The 12611-nt window shown below is 43.8% G+C and overlaps 1 protein-coding gene across 1 annotated transcript; it reads left to right on the top strand.

Moving 5' to 3' along the window:
• Positions 1 to 3789: 3789 nt before the first annotated feature.
• LOC121039054 (olfactory receptor 8S1-like) lies at positions 3790 to 4873 on the top strand. The gene has a single exon (XM_040489056.1). The coding sequence runs from the start codon at positions 3865 to 3867 to the stop codon at positions 4798 to 4800; it is 936 nt and encodes a 311-aa protein (XP_040344990.1). The 5' UTR covers positions 3790 to 3864; the 3' UTR covers positions 4801 to 4873.
• The last annotated feature ends 7738 nt before the right edge of the window (positions 4874 to 12611 follow it).

Here is a 12611-nt window from a genome sequence, read left to right as displayed (position 1 = left end):
CATTCTAATTTCCCTCACTCACTGACAGCAAAAAGAAAAGGCTCTATACTCTGCGAAGAGACGCTTGCGGCGGGGGTTCTGTTCTCGGGACTTACCTACCAAGAGTCTGCTTGTGATCGGGAAGACAGACCATGTGGAGTTGCCTCCTCCAAGAAAAGCCAGGGGAATGGTAATATCTCGTCTGGTTTTCTGGTGGCCCCCCTGTTTTTCTGCCTGTAAAGTGCTGTGTATGTTTCAATTCTGCTGCTTTTCCTCTCCCCCCTCTCCACCCCACGATCCCTTCCATCTGTCCTAAAGCCTGAGGTGTCTGCTCCACCCGTTCCTTGTCCCTAAGCCAGAGGGGGGAACATCTGACTCCTCGGCGGACCATCTCCCCAGATGGGACTCTGATATCTCTGCTTCTCTGAATGACGCATCTGTACCAGCTGCCCTAGACACCTTCCCTTCCTCCCTGCTTCACACTAAGGAAGTGACACTTTAAAGTCTGGGCATAGGGGCGCCTGGGTGGCTCAGCTGGTTAAGCGTCCAACTTCAGCTCAGGTCATGATGTCCCGGCTTGTGAGTTCGAGCCCCATGTTGGGCTCTGTGCTGACAGCTCAGAACCTGGAGCCTGCTTCAGATTCGCCTCTCTCTCTCTCTCTCTCTCTCTTTCTCTCGCCCTTTCCCTGCTTGTGCTCTCTCAAAAATAAATACACTCTTTTAAAAATATTTAAAATAAAAAAAAGTAAAGTCTAGGAATAAATCCCTCTCATGCTTCAGGACCCCAAAGGATTACAAAAAGCAAACACCTGGAATGTAATGAAGGTATCAGAGAGTAAGGTGGACTGTCAGAGGCACTTATTTTCCTGCTTGCTCAGCACAACAGTTAGAAGCACAGTAGGCTTTTTTCCTCCTTGTGGAAGTCCCCCTGCAACAGTTAACCCCCTGAGAGCCATAAACTCATAAACATACCCAATATCCTCTCTCATCTCTTTGTAAGAGAAATCGATCGAACGACCAGGTATCTGGTGGGTATGAGGCATCTGTGTTGGCAAAATGGCAACACAGGCGTTTATCCAAGACACTGCTGGAATCCTCCTTCTACATCTCCCATCCCTCCATGACCAGCACCCCGGTCCACTCCTGCCCACAATCTATGTTCTAACTCTGGTGTCTGTCTGCCACGTCTCAGGATGGAAGCTTCCCTTCCCAAGAGTAACTCCCGGTCTGCTTTACTTTTATGCTTCATTCATCTGGGATTAATTGTTCCTGGTCATGAAAGAAGTCTGAGGCATCAATCTGGGGTGCTGCTGAGGGATTGTGAAGGGGAGGGACATGCCTTTGTGACAACTTGAAATCACACAAGAGAAGTCGCTGTTGCCTTCTTCCATAAAAAATGTGGGTGTCGGGCAGGACAGAAAAGGATTCTCCATAAATGCTAAGCTTCTTCAGATGAGAGGGCTTGACGCCCCAGCGGACATTATAGCCAGGTCCCCCTTATGAGTGAAAGCGGAAGAAGGCAAGCGATTTCCAGGGTAGCCATATCCCTAACTATTTTGAAATACAGGAATCTTTGGGAAGATGGCTTCCACGTATCATTTTACTTTGCTTGTATGGATTCAAGATACAGTGTTCACTTTCTACAGTATCTACAATTTTATCCATGCAGGCTCCTCAGAAGTAACTTCTCCAGTTATGCTTCACCACCCCTGGACGGAAGCTAGTGTCCTGCAGGCACACAGAGGTGAACGTTGCCCTCTCTGTCCTGGCACACAGGTAACCCAGACTTGGGTCTAAGATGGGGGGCTGATGGATTTGTTAATGGGATCAGAATTTAAGCTTTTCGTGATGCAAGTTAGCACCTAGTCATAAGATGGCTGCAAAGCTGAAAGGGTCAGAAGCAGGGCTCTCTGAATCAGTAAGATTAAATATTTCTGTGAAGACAAAAGCCCACTATGGGATCGGACTGTGGACTGACAGACAAAAACAGGCTAAATTAGCCTCAGAGGTCCAACTGAGGAAGGAATCTTCACATAGGATGTAGTCTGAGAAGCTAGGGTTCAAAATGATTCTTAGCATCACGATTAACATAAATTGCTCACCATCTGGTCCTCTTGGTTACACAGCTGATCCCTAGAGCAGGCAGATGCAAAAAACACTTAAAAGAAAATCGTAAGACTCTTCACTCTGACCCGCAAGGGGCAATAAAAGAATGACACATCCACAATAAATTACAAGCAGCCTCTTGCAGTGGTGGCTACAATGCTGTGGATTCTACAAAAATGAGACCGCAGGAGGGGCTGCGGCGTGAGGCGGTGTGCTCTGGATAGATAACAACATCCTGGAAATTCAGCCGCGGTGGCCTCCGCGCAGGGTGAGTGGGCAGCCTGGCGACGCTGGGGGGCAGCAATGTCAGCAGGACTTCTGCGGGGCGCTAGCGCTGTGGGGGCCGCTGGAGTCCGGGAGGAGACTGTGCTGAGGATAGTCCAGAGGTTTTTTTTCTAAGGCACGTGGGAGATGACGTGGAGAGGCTTCCAAAATAATCGGACAGAAATCTGAGAGGTAATCAGAAGCTAACAGGCAGGCGAGAGCCAGAGAAATGCTGATTTGTGATTGTTGGTGTCAAGTTGTGATCTATATTCTCAAGGAGTTCACAATCGGGAGGGGAAAACTGAGACGCTGTCTAACATGAGACAAGACACACAGTTCAGACTATGCCATAAGGCACCTGGGAGCAAGTGTCCCAGTGGTTTGAACAGAGAGCTGGGCAGTCAGGACAGGCTAGAAGCAAAAAGCAGGTTTATAGATGACACTGGAAGACCCAAGAGAGTCTGGGTCAGTGGGCTTAAGAGGAGAACATATGAAGAAGAATGTGAGCAAAGACACAGAAACAAATAGACCTTTCTGGTGTCTAAAGCAGCCAAAATGGCCACGAGTTGAAGGGCAGATGGAGAAGAATTTGAAGCATCTGAGTAAGAAAAGTGTTCCTTATCACTGTGCACTAAGCCTAGACATTGGGCCTAGACATTAGAAAAAAAATAATGTAATTTACTTCTGCTTCTCCTATTTTTACTTCTATTTGTTGTCAACATGACATTACAAAATATCCCTTAATATCAGACTTCTCTCACGTAAAAATGGGGATAAAATTCCTTGCCCCATGGCTAATAATTCCTTATCAAAGCTTACGGAATTGCCTTGAAACAATTGAGATAGTGATTTAAAAAATGCTCTGTATTTAATAAAGTCTTACTAAAGTTAAATGCTCTGTTCATAAAGTAGAGAGCAAGGACACATTAGGACTTTCATGGTTCCAGGCACTTTTGCCTCCCTAGGCTCCTTGTCTTTCCACACAAAGAGATATTAAAATGTTGCAGTTAAAAAGATGAATAGAATGCAGATTCTTCTGGTCTTAAAAGAAATTTAAAATGTTTTCATCAGCCATGCAACAACTGTGGCCCTAGGCACTGGACCTCCTGTGCCTAATGGATGTCAACTCTGGTAGGGAATCACTGGATGATTTTGAACCAAAAACTTGTGGTTGAGAGATTGAAGAAAGAAGGTTTAGAAAACCACTCAGATATGTGCTAGACTTTTGACGATTTCTAAAGTCTAAGAAGAATTGGTAGCATCTAAATACTATGAATGTGTAGGTGAACCAAAGATATCCATTGGTCCAGTGAAATCCCTAACGGAAGGGGCAGAAGATTCTCTGAAGTTCGCAAAGACTGTGACGTAGGATCGGTGATAACAAAACAGGATAAAAACTTTTCCTGAGATGCGGTAAGGGCAGCTTCAAGGGATGTATGGTGAGAGGGGTGATGACCTGAAGGAGACAGAGCTCATCGCTATTTCTATTCTATTCCAGGGACATCCCCTCCACAAATGGCCTGGAGGAACCACAGCATCATCACCGAGTTCATTCTCACGGGGCTGTCCGACGACCCCCACATCCAGGCTCTGCTCTTCGTGCTCTTCCTGGGGATTTACCTCCTGACCATGATGGGGAATCTGATGCTGCTGCTGGTGATCAGGACCGATTCCCGCCTCCACACGCCCATGTACTTCTTCCTGAGTAACCTGTCCTTCCTGGACCTCTGCTTCTCTTCTGTCACTGTGCCCAAGCTACTGAAGGACCTTCTGTCTGAGAAGAAAACCATCTCAGTGGAGGGCTGCCTGGCTCAGGTGTTCTTCGTGTTTATCACCGCAGGGACTGAAGCCTTTCTGCTCTCGGTGATGGCCTATGACCGCTATGCCGCCATCTGCCACCCTCTGCTCTACGGCCAGGTGATGAGCAGCCAGCTCTGTGTGAGGCTGGTGCTGGCCTCATGGGGCCTGGCTTCCCTCAATTCAGTCATCATTGTGCTTTTGGCTATTAACCTGGACTTCTGTGAGGCCCAAACCATCCACCACTACACCTGTGAGCTGCCCTCCCTCTTCCCTCTGTCTTGCTCTGATATTTCCATCAATATTGACATCTTGATCTGCTCCATCTTACTGCATGGGCTGGGAACCTTCCTCCCAATCTTCTTTTCCTACACCCGTATTGTCTCCACCATCCTGCGCATCAGCTCCACCTCAGGCAGAAGCAAAGCCTTCTCCACCTGCTCCTCCCACCTCATGGCAGTGATCCTATTCTTTGGCTCAGGTTTGATTCGCTATCTTATGCCCACCTCGGGTTCCTCCCTGGATTTGCTCTCCTCCTTGCAGTACAGTGCAGTCACGCCCTTGGTGAATCCCCTCATCTACAGCCTAAAGAACGTAGAGGTGAAGGCGGCTGTGAGAAGGACAGTGGAGAAATACCTACACTATTTTAGGTAGTGAACAAGGACGCAGAGTGCAGGAGAGAAATTTGTTTTGCCATCTGCTTGAACCTCAGGTAGAAGAACTCTGCGGTGCCTGGGTGGCTGGTTGGTTGGTTAAAGCCTCTGACTTTGGCTCAGGTCACAATCTCGCAGTTCTCGCAGTTCACGAGTTCAAGCCCCACGTCAGGCTTCTGTGTGCCCCAGCCCTTCCCTGACTCACATTCTGTTTCTTTCAAAAATAAATAAACATTAAAAAAAAAATTTTTTTTTAAAAGGACAATTCTTGACCACTAGCTTGAAGTGAGCCCTGTACCATCCTCTCCCTGGCTCTCCCAACAACAAAAAGTAAAATACATGAAATTATATCTAGTTTATCTCTGTGGCTTATAAAGGTCTGTTTTTTCTTCTGCTCCTTTATACCATAGCACCACTTCCTTCGTAGAGCTCATGATTCAATTTGGTGTCTCCTGAATTAATCAGTAATGTACTTTATCTTGTTACCCTTATTATTTTTTGTCCTACTGATCTACCTTGTTAAAGATTTATCCGTTTTATTGCCCTCTGTAATATTTAGACAATCTTTACTTCCCCTTTATAATTTTAAGCTCATCTTAAATCTGTGTTTATGAAGCTCAACTTTATTTTTTTTAATATGAAATTTATTGTCAGATTGGTTTCCATACAACACCCAGTGCTCACCCCAAAAGGTGCCCTCCTCAATACCCATTGAAGTTCGACTTTAAAAAAAAAATGTCGGGGCGCCTGGGTGGCGCAGTCGGTTAAGCGGCCGACTTCAGCCAGGTCACAATCTCGCGGTCCGTGAGTTCGAGCCCCGCATCAGGCTCTGGGCGGATGGCTCAGAGCCTGGAGCCTGTTTCTGATTCTGTGTCTCCCTCTCTCTCTGCCCCTCCCCCGTTCATGCTCTGTCTCTCTCTGTCCCAAAAATAAATAAATAAACGTTAAAAAAAAAAAATTAAAAAAAAAAAATGTCGACACCTCCCACGAAAGATTACAAATTTATTTTTCTTTAACAATCTTCCTCCTCCCTCTGCCCCTTCAATATCCTTCCCCAGTTTTTGTTTTTGTTTTCACCCTTTGGGATTTGCTGTCCCTGGATATTATCAACAAGTTATTATCTTTACATTGGGTGCTGTTGAAATCAATTAAATTCTGGATCTTAATCATAATCTATATTTAGGCTTCATTCTATGTTTAAATTTATTTAATATTCACTGGCATCCCTTTCACAGCACATCCCCCCATTTTACTTCCCCTTTGGCACATCAGAGCATAATGGTTAGCGGCTTTGGGAGCTTGACAAAATCTTTACCTATTCTGTGTCTCAGTTTCCTAAATACAGAATTGGGACAATAATAGTATCTACATCGTATAGTCATTTTGAGGATTAAAGGAAATGGCACGTAGAGCACCAGAACACTAACAGCCACCGTTTGAGTGTCACCAATCATTATTCATGAGTTCTTTATTTCATTCCGTTTTTATTTTGTTGTCATATGTACTCCTCTAGATTTTTGGTAAGAAGCGGGGATTGTGAAATATTCCAAGATCTTGCGTATCTGAGAGTCTATTTTTACTCTACATATGAAAGAGAACTTACCTTGCTGCAGATTTTTGGGGCGTCCTCTTTCTTCTTCTGGACATATTATATACACTGTCATCTGGTATCTAATGGTCTTCAGACTTGTAAGACCAGCATAACATTCTTGCACAAACAATAGATAGAAAACAAAATAGCACTAAGAGAGAAAGAAAAAAAAAACAGTAAAAAAAAATTTTTTTTTTCAAGAACAGGGCAGAAAATATCAGTAATGGGAATATACACTCATCGCTTACAGGGAAAAGACTAAGATTGGGTTATAAAAGCTATATGTTATATACAAAATAAAGACTTCCAAATAAAGACTTCATAATGCATAAACTTGTAGAATCACTATGCTGTTCACCTGAAACTAATGTAACATGGTATGTCAGCTACACTAAAAAAATCCAATTATCTTAAACAATAAAAAATCATAATCTCAAAAAAAAAGACTTCAAAGTGACTCATGAAGTTTGAAAGTTTTAAAAAATTGTTCAAAGATCTAGAGGCGCCTGGGTGGCTCAGTTGATTGAGCACAGGACTCTTGATTTGGGCTCCGGTGAGGATCTCAAGGTTTGTGGGATCAAGCTTTGCATGGGGCTCCATGTGGATACCACAGAGCCTGCTTAGGATTCTCTCTCTCCTTCTGTCTCTACCCCTCCTCTGCTCTCTCTCTCTCTCTCTCTCTCTCTCAAAATAAATAAATAAACATTTTAAAAATAAATAAAATAGGGGCGCCTGGGTGGCTCAGTCCATTAAGCATCTGACTCTTGGTTTCTGCTCAGGTCATAATCTCACACTTCATGAGTTCCAGCCCTGCATCAGGCTCTCTGCTGCCATGGCAGAGCCTGCTCAGGATCCTTTGTCTCCCTCTCTCTTCCCCTCCCCACTTATGCTTTCTCTCTCTCTCTCAGAAATAAATTTAAATGAATGAATGAATAAGTAAATACATAGTTGTTCAAAGATCTAAACTAGCAAATGCATACAAGGAGAAAGCAGTCGTCAAGGTCTCATTGTCAGTCAAAACTGAATTTGAAGAAAAAAAAATTAGGGGTGCCTGGTGACTCATTCAGCTGAGTATCCAACTCTTAATTTTGGCTCAGGTCCTGATCACAGGGTCATGGGATGGAACCCCACACGGGCTCTCACTGAGTGTGGAACCTACTTAAGATTCTCTCTCTCTCTCTCTCTCTCTCTCTCTCTCTCTCTCTCTGTTTCTCTCTCTCTCTCTCAAGTCACATAGCATAAAATACTGTAGAAAAGAACAAGGGAAATTAACAAAAATATAATAATTGTGGAAGATTTTATACAGATTTTTAGAGTTCTTAACAAATTAAATAGTCAAAACAAAAGTAATGACAAGGGAAAAAAGGATACTATAATTAAAATTAATCTTCTAGTAAGAATATATCTAAATATACATATACACACACACCCTGCATTATAAAATTTCAGAAAGTCAAGGTTGAATAAAATAAGGAATGGATTGGGGAGCCTGGGTGGCGCAGTCGGTTAAGCGTCTGACTTCAGCCAGGTCGCTCTGGGCTGATGGCTCAGAGCCTGGAGCCTGTTTCCGATTCTGTGTCTCCCTCTCTCTCTGACCCTCCCCCGTTCATGCTCTGTCTCTCTCTGTCCCAAAAATAAATAAACGTTGAAGGAAAAAAAATTAAAAAAAAAAAAAATAATAAGGAATGGATTGACCAGGGAGCAACATGAGGGAACTTTCTAAGCTAGCTACAAGAAAATTAAAGAAAAGAAGAACCCGCCCCCCCTTTCAGGGCTGGAGCATGCCACCCACCTTGCTTTCTGAAATATCTTGGGAGACTTATGGTAGCAATGTGAATGAGCCAAAATTTCATCTCAAACAGACCCTATTTCAAATCCTTGCCCAAACAGGTAGTACCTGTGTGACCTCAAATAAGTTATTTAAGGGGCATTGGCTGACTCAACTGGTGCAACATGCTTGATCTCTAACAATCTCGGCGTTGTGAGGTCAAGCCCCATGTTGGGTGTAGAGATTGCTTAAAAACTTTTTTAATAATACATAGGTTATTTAATTTCTGTGAGTTTCTCTCTAAAATGAATGTAATCAGGGGCACCAGGGTGGCTCAGTAGGTTAAATGTCAGACTTTGGCTCAGGTCATGACCTTGCATTTTGTGAGTTGCCCCTCATCGGACTGACATTTCAGAGCCTGGAGCCTGCTTTGGATTCTGTGTCCCCCTCTCTCTCTGCCCCTCCCCCACTTGTGCTCTGTCTGTCTCTCTCTCAAAAATAAACATTAAAAAATTTTAAATGAGTGTAGTCATATACTTCTGTGAATTTTTAATTTTTTTTTTTCGATGTTCATTTATTTTTGAGAGAGAGACAGAGCATGAGCCAGGGAGGGGCAGAGAGAGAGGGAGACACGGAATCCGAAGCAGGCTCCAGGTTATGAGCTATCAGCACAGAGCCTGACACGGGGCTCACACTCACAGACAGCGAGATCATGACCTGAGCTGAAGTCGGAGGCTTAACCAACTGAGGCCACCCAGGCGCCCCATCTCCTGTGAATTTTATAAGGACTCAGTGATATTATGTAGAGACATAGGCACATACCTATTATTCTTAGAACTATATATAATCCAAGCATACAGGTACACTGAAATTATTTCACCTTTTTTTAAGTTTTTAAATTTATTTTTGAGAAAGAGAGCTGGGGAGGGGCAGAGAGGAGAGGGAGACTCCCAAGCAGCTCTCACATTGTCAACGCAGAGCCTGACATGGGGCTCAAACCCATGAACCATGAAATCATGACCTGAGCCAAAGTCAGATGCTTAACCGACTGAGCCACGCAGGCGCGCTGAGATTAATTCACTTCTAGTAAATATTCACCAAGAATATATTAAGCACATGTCACCCTGATGACCATACTTTAGTATGACCATACTTTAGTATCAGTGCTTTGCTGATATCTACTATGTAGCATGGGTAAGAGACGGACATCATAGCAGAGAATCCAGCTGGAAGACTGGGAACATGAGAAAGCAGAGGTAGATATGAAAAATTAAAAATATCTCAGCTTTCCAGAGTTTATGATCTAATTATGTGAGAACTGAAACAGTGAACTCAGCAAGAGTGAATGATTAATTGTCCAAATGCCTTTAATATGAAAAACACACACGCTAAAGGAAAAGAAAAGAAAGGGAAAGGAAATCAGTCAGCCAAAGCCTAGGATTGCAAATTCTGCTTATTCATTCACTGATTCACCCATCGAGCTTCCTGTGAGCATCTAGAATGTGTGGAGCATTATATATTGTCGGGGATTTAATACTAAAGAAGGAGAGTGTGCTGTGCTATAAGGGTTAATTCCAGCAGATGCCGAATTGGCCTGAAATTTTTTACTGAAATAAGAGACATATCTGCATGGCACTGATCCAGGTATGCCATGAAATGGTCAAGGTATGAAATGCACTGATTAATGGTTTGCTTTGTATCCATGGGCCCACGGTGACTTTTGAAGTGGCTTATCCCAGTGTGTCAGCATTGTTTATTGATAACAATGAGACTGACTGTATCTGGTCTCAGTGAGACCTCATAGAGATCTCTGCTATTGAGGCTGGTTACATAGCAAGATCTATATGATTAACAAGGTACAAGGTAGTTCTAGAATCCTTTTGTACTTCCTGGTTCCAAAATGTTCCACGCACACATGAGTGATTTCTGATCTAAGAAATATGTCCTGCCATGGCACTGTGGAAAGAGGACAATTGGAGCCGATGCCAGGTGTCTCTGGATAACTTGCTGTGGGGTCGCTTTTGGCTACGAGGTTATGCTTACTTGATGCTTTTGCTATGCTGTGTCCCTTTAGGCAACAACCATAGATTTGTAAGCATTGTTATTTGTGGTCCTGTGAGTGCCCTTTAACAAGCACTAACTGCTGCCATTAGTTCGGTTGGTATCAGAAGGGGGATTATAAGTCCAGTCCCTGATTCATTTTTAACTAAAAATATGGCTAAGGCATTACTGAGTAGAAAAACTCTGGTTCTGCTAAAGGGGGTGGAGATGAATCATTGATGCCAGATGGTGGCCAAGTCACCCTTGATTTGAATTAGCACGTTTTCAAAGCAGTTATTGGTAATAAACCTTCCAGTGGAATCTGAAAATGATAAAACCTAAGCCTCAGATCTAGCAAAGTGGATTAGCAGGAAACTTCAGGCAGGTCCTCAAAAAATCTGTTCCATGGTGGCTGCATTCAATGTTAGCAAAAATAAAAGCTCAGAATCTCCTTTCGTTGGGCTTAACCCTCTCTGGCCAGGAGATGGCGCTTCAACCAAAGGAACCTGGGGTAGCTATACCTGCTAAATTTACATCTGTGAGACCAATTAACTAAAAAGGTGATTCAGGTGGGACAAATTGACCATGGAGGACAAGAAAACACAAAAATAAAGGATTCTTGAGTGAAAAGAATTGTGACTGCAGTGTACTAAAAAAAAGTTCCCTGATGAGCCCTTGTGGAAACGGCTACTGAGAATTTTAGACCCAGGGGCAAAGCCCCCCTCCTAGAACACAGCTAAGTGGAGGAGAATGTTTGCTAGCCCCTGAGCAAACGTTTGGGCTTACCTTGGATCTTTGAATCGCTGCTACCTTTGCGGAGATGGTTTGTGCAGCAGCCACTTCTTGACCAGGCTGGATGGAGGAAGCGATGTGTCACGCATATCCCGATAGGTAGGAGCTCCTGGTTGTGGTGTGTGCCATACACGTTGATGGTTTCTTTCTTTCTTTTCTTTTTTTTTTTTTTTTTAATGTTTATTTTTGAGAGAGAGAGAGAGACAGGAGAGGGAGAGAGCAGGGGAGGGGCAGAGAGAGAGAGGGAGACACAGAATCCAAAGCAGGCTCCAGGCTCTGAGCTGTCAGCCGAGAGCCCGACATTGGCTGCAACTCACAAACCGTGAGGTCATGACCTGAGTCGAAGTCGGACGCTTAACCAATGAGCCACCCAAACGCCCCCATGTTGGTAATTTCTAATCAAGAGAGAAAGCACGTGCTGTATGGCCCTGTGGAAGGAAGATAACTGAGCTCCATCCAGTCCTCTCCCCTTGCTATGAGGCAGCCTTTGGCTGTGATGCATATCCATATTTTAATGCCGCTGTCATATTGTATCCTTTTCCTATAAATCTTAGGTTTGTAATATTTGTCATTTTGGATCCTTGGAGTTTTCTTTATCGATGGAAACATGTCTAACTCTTGCCATTAATAAATATATATATATCCTTTTGCCCTCAGGGAGTTTGCAGTTTAGTGGGAGCTGAATATCAATTATGGGGTCAAGAGGCAGGTTGCATGGCTGGCAGGGAAAATTTCTCATGAGCCATAAGGAGAAATGATTGGGTGGTCATATAGGCCTCTGCAATGAAGTCTGAATGAGCTAGGATTATTTTACCCTAAACCCATAACCAAAGAGACCACACTGGAGACCTTGAGAAAGGTAAATCAAGATATTTGGGTTTGGGGAAATTGCATCTTCAGGAAGAATGCATTATAAGGACTCAAGAACTTGAATGAAGTTCCCATAAAAACTTGGAAGCGAAAACAATAGATGCCTCTCTCTGAGCATTTAGCAGCAATTTGCAACTGATTAGGCCAATGAAATGCAAAATGAAGATATGGCAGAGTTGACCATTAATATACTCAATGTGTTATTGTATCCAAAAATGTACAAAGGGTCGGCAGCTTGAATATGTCCCACCAAACTCTAATCCCAAATTCAAATTTCGTGGTTCTCCTTGGCTGAGCTGTGACTGCTACCATCAGGAAGCTGGGTCAGTGAGGCTCAGGGCCCCTGAGAGTGCTGTTAGGAGCAGTGTGTGCAGGGCTTTCTCTCCAGGAGCTGAACATGGATGTTCCTGGGAAGACTAGCACTCCAGTGATGAGTCTATAGGTCACAGGTTGGCATTACCTCATGCAAAGGGATTTCTGTCCAACTACCAAACATCTAAGGAAGAACTCAAACCGAGATAAGTCTTCCTTTCATGAGGATGGGAAGTCACACGGAGCCTGGAGTGCAGAAGTATGTGTCTGGAGATAGGATGGCAACTTGCAGGCTGCTATAGGCACACAGGTGTGGACTCTCCTCTGCCAGGAGAATGTCGCCACTTACTGAACTCAAACAGCCAGACTTTGGCCACAGTGAGCAAACAAAACAGTATAGAGAGACACAGAGATAAACGTCAAGCAGAAAATAATCAGA

This window comes from Herpailurus yagouaroundi, unplaced genomic scaffold (genome assembly GCF_014898765.1).
Source record: "Herpailurus yagouaroundi ecotype Mexico unplaced genomic scaffold, PumYag 166, whole genome shotgun sequence".
NCBI lineage: Eukaryota > Metazoa > Chordata > Mammalia > Carnivora > Felidae > Herpailurus > Herpailurus yagouaroundi.
This window is presented reverse-complemented; position numbering and strand designations above follow the sequence as displayed.